General features: G+C 35.5%; 1 protein-coding gene across 1 annotated transcript; it reads left to right on the forward strand.

Annotated features, from left to right (window-relative positions):
• The first annotated feature begins 630 nt into the window (after positions 1–630).
• Positions 631–4029, forward strand: faima (Fas apoptotic inhibitory molecule a). Its single transcript, XM_014015220.1, has 5 exons — positions 631–705; positions 1286–1416; positions 1609–1837; positions 3420–3469; positions 3579–4029. The coding sequence occupies exons 2-5, from the start codon at positions 1303–1305 to the stop codon at positions 3726–3728; spliced, it is 543 nt and encodes a 180-aa protein (XP_013870674.1). The 5' UTR covers positions 631–705; positions 1286–1302; the 3' UTR covers positions 3729–4029.
• Positions 4030–4225: the final 196 nt, after the last annotated feature.

Here is a 4225-nt window from a genome sequence, read left to right on the forward strand (position 1 = left end):
TATTATAAGGTTTTTTCTCTCTCTGCTGCCTTTCATTTCATTTTATTTGTGATTTTGATATACATATATTTTTTCTCTCATTATTTCTTTTTATATATTTTTATTGTATATTGTATATAAAATTATTTGTTTTGTTTTAATGAAATGAACAAAGAATTGAAATAGAATCGGAAAGTGCAAATGTTTGTTTTTACAAAAAAAAAGGGGGAAAAAAATCATTCAATCAATAAATTAATACATAGGTCCTGACCCAGAAGTGCATACACTACACATGAGCAGGGACTATTTTGTAAACTTTAAAAGGATGTTTTTCTTGTTTCAGGTGTGTAATATAATTTTTAGTCTTTATAATAATATTAAAGTATACATGCTTTATACCCACTTTAACGTTAGAATGTATAGGAATTATATAAAAAAGTGTTCATTCTAATTTATTGCAACAAGCTACTTTTTTTAACTGTTTAATTATTTTCCAGCAGTTTGTATTTATTACAGCTATATTAAATAATCATTTGACTTTTTTCAGCTGATTGTACAGCAGAGGGCGGGGACGCGCATGCGCACTGTGGCCCATTGGCAGTAACCATAGTAACAGTATAATAACATCAGTCGGCAGAAGCTACCTGTAAACAAAAACTGGGTTAACGTGGCCGGCTGAACGCTTCTAAACACGGACGTTGGGTGGGTTATTCCACGACCACTGAGGTAATCCTGAATGAAGTTATGGATATTATTTTGAATGTATTTATTTTCCTCACATAGCGGAGCGTTTTAGCGGTCAGAGGTTGTAAAAATATAAATGTACGCAGAACACGCAGTTTTGTTTCCGGTTGGCTTCAAAATAAAAGTCTTGTTTACTTAAGCTAACGCAAATAATTCTTAATCCAGAAAAACAATATGAATTGTGTTTGAAATTTACGGTTCATGTTTTTCCAAATCAAATATCATAAAATATTTAAAGAGGTGTTTAATGTTAGGATACCACACGTGTCAACGAAGCGTTTATTTTGAAAAGAGCTTTCGATCACCGGAAGCTAAAGTAAATGAAACATATATCACTTAATATCACGTTATCTTTAGCAGCCTTTTCATCACCAGTTCACTCATCACAGCTTTAGTATCATGCTGTCTTATCGGTAATAACTACTTACTTTTAAACTATTTCGGAAACGTAAAATTGAACAGATTATTGCGATAAGCTAACTGTTAGCTCGTGTGTTAGCAGCCGTCCGAAGAGTATTGTTTACCTATGAGCACTCAAGCATTTACTGCTTTAAATCTGCAGGTTTTAAACAAATAAAGATGTCGAACGATCTGGCTGCTGTGTGGGAGGTGGCACTGAGTGATGGAGTCCACAGAATAGAGTTTGAACATGGAACAACCACAGGCAAAAGGATCATCTACGTTGATGGAAAGGTAATTATCACATTATTAGAATAGGAGAGTCCAGTCCTGTCCTCGAGGGCCACTATCCTGCATATTTTAGAGGTTTTTTTTTTTTTCAAATTGATTTGTTAATTCAGTCACAACATCCAGGATAGCCTACTACCAGGAGTGAACACCTTCCTTACTGTTTTCTCTAATTCTGAGTACTTTCCTGATCTTCAGGAGGTGTTGAGACGAGACTGGATGTTCAAACTTGTGGGGAAGGAGACCTTCAATGTGGGCCAGTCCGACACCAAAGCGACCATAAACATCGATGCGGTCAGCGGGTTCGCCTACGAGTACACCTTGGAGGTGAACGGGAAGAGCCTAAAGCAGTACATGGAGAACAGGTCAAAGGTCACCAGCACCTGGCTGATCAATCTGGATGGCACCGACTGCAGAATTGTCCTGGGTGAGTCTGTCTGTGCACCCCTGTTTGATTAAAGCTAACATAAGTGAAAGAGTTGTGGCAAATCATCTATTCATTTGTTTTTAAATAAGAATAATCACTGATCGACTTGACTTGTGGAGCAGTGATTTATAGTCGTCAGATTTGCTGTGCTGCTGTAGCTGAAGCTAAGCTCTTTGATTGCCTTAAGCTCAAATCCTTCCAAAGACACCTTTGTGAACCGGACAAGTTAATCCCTTTTATAACTGCTCTGCTGGTACACTGCTTAAATTATTCCCAATAAAAATAACTTCAGTGTTCTGTTCTTATTTTGCTCAGATATATGCAAATCCTAATTTTACTTTGAAGTGCACATGTTCTATTTATGATAAACCTATTTTAAAAGAATCAGATGGTTATTAGAGAGTGACTGGTTTAATGGGCAAATCACAAATACATCTTAGTCCAACAGTAACCAGAAACTCTTTTTCTAAAGTTATTAAAAAAAATTTTTGTCTGTAAATTTAATCCAGTATTACAAACCGTGTGCTGTGAAGACCAAATTTTCAGATAATTTTTCCTTGAATAAAACACTTAAGTCATCCCTTTAATCAGAGGTTTATAGTAACTAAGTACATTTACTTTGTTACAGTACTTAAGTAGTTTTTTTGAGGATTTGTAATTTTACCAACTATTTTTTAAAATAGCTACTTTTATTTTTATTTTGTTGCATTTTAAAGCTAAAATGATAATTTTATTTCTTAACTTTAAAATGTAACACCTAATTACTAATTACAAATTAAATAACATCATTTACATTAGTTTTAATGATGTATTAAATGTGTGTGTGATTTTTTTGTGCAATTTGTATTGATTGTATTTTATTGTTATTTTATCTTGTTTTGTATAACTATTTTGTTTATGGCAAGTCCAGGGACAACAGATAAAAATTAGCCTGTGGCTATTGCACTTTTACAGAAATGTTGATTAATGTGCATTGTCCCTTCTAAATCAATAAATTCAAATTCAAATCATGAAAGATGTTTCTGCTCTAAAAAAGGAAGTGTAGAATTTACTCAACAAAATCATGTCAGCTGGCTCCACTAAGCCTAGTGGAGTAAATTGARCAAATAATATACAGATATTGCTCAATTTACTCAACCTGACATAGTGGAACCAGTTTGGTTGAACAAATTCAACAGTTTATTCCTCAGAGAGTGTCAAAGTACTTTTACTTTTCCAATTTTGTGAACAGTTTTATGACTTTTTAGTTTTCTCATCAGTTAAATTTATTTTTTACCAAAGTCATTTTCTGTTCAAGTAATTTTACTTTTACTTACCGGTAGTTATTTTGTATTTTTGTACACTTTATAGACCTCTGCCTTTAATTAAAGTCCTTAAATTATTGAGCACTACACACACTCACACATTTTCCAAACAAATACAAAGCATTTTTTAAAACTTTGTATTAAATTACTAAACATTTAATCGTCTTATGTTACTGGTTTATTCAGGATTTTCTTATCTGTTGTTTAAAAAGTTTTTTTTACTCATTTCTGTGCACTTCTGTATTTGTCTAATAAAATCATCCTGTCATCTCTTTCAGAGAAAGACACCATGGACGTTTGGTGTAATGGAGAGAAGATTGAGACYGCTGTAAGTCAACTAACCTCCAACATGTAAACCAAATCAATAAAACACAAAAACCAAAAAAGAAACAGAAGCCTGTGTAATGAAACATTTCTTTTCTTATTCGCACCCGCAGGGAGAATTTGTTGACGATGGCACGGAGACACATTTCACGCTGGGAGACCACACCTGCTGCGTGAAAGCCGTGAGCAGCGGGAAGAGACGTGACGGCATCATTCACACTCTGCTCGTGGACGGCACAGAGATCGCCGAGTGCATGGAGTGACGGTCGGCCGGGTGAGCGCAAACATCAGAAAATGTTTCATTTAAAAGGGCCAGAGTTAGAGAGCAACACAGAAACATGTTCGCGTGCGTCGACGTCCAAACTGAGCAGGATATATTAGCCATACGTTCGGTGTTGTACAGAATAAAGTAACACCGGTAGATAAAGACCGAACCTGCAGACTGTGCAGTTGTAGAGAAGATGGTGCAGCTATAAATGTTACTTACTGTCTTAAAGGGGCAATATCATGTAAAATCAACTTTTTTGAGTTTTATGTCATGTTATAATGTTATACTCTCATAAAAAACATGCCCAAAGCCTTGCTTTGACTCATTCATGCATGTTTGAGAAATCCTGCAGCGTTTTTAGGAAGCCATGCTGAGGAGCAAAACGACAGGTGGGGTCTAGAGACGCCGTTTAGTAACAGAAACACCCCTGGGACGTGTCTTTAGGACGAACTTCCTCATGGCAGAGTGCACCCCCTACCCCCTCCCCACACA

Source organism: Austrofundulus limnaeus, unplaced genomic scaffold, assembly GCF_001266775.1.
Source record: "Austrofundulus limnaeus strain Quisiro unplaced genomic scaffold, Austrofundulus_limnaeus-1.0 Scaffold125, whole genome shotgun sequence".
Taxonomy (NCBI): domain Eukaryota; kingdom Metazoa; phylum Chordata; class Actinopteri; order Cyprinodontiformes; family Rivulidae; genus Austrofundulus; species Austrofundulus limnaeus.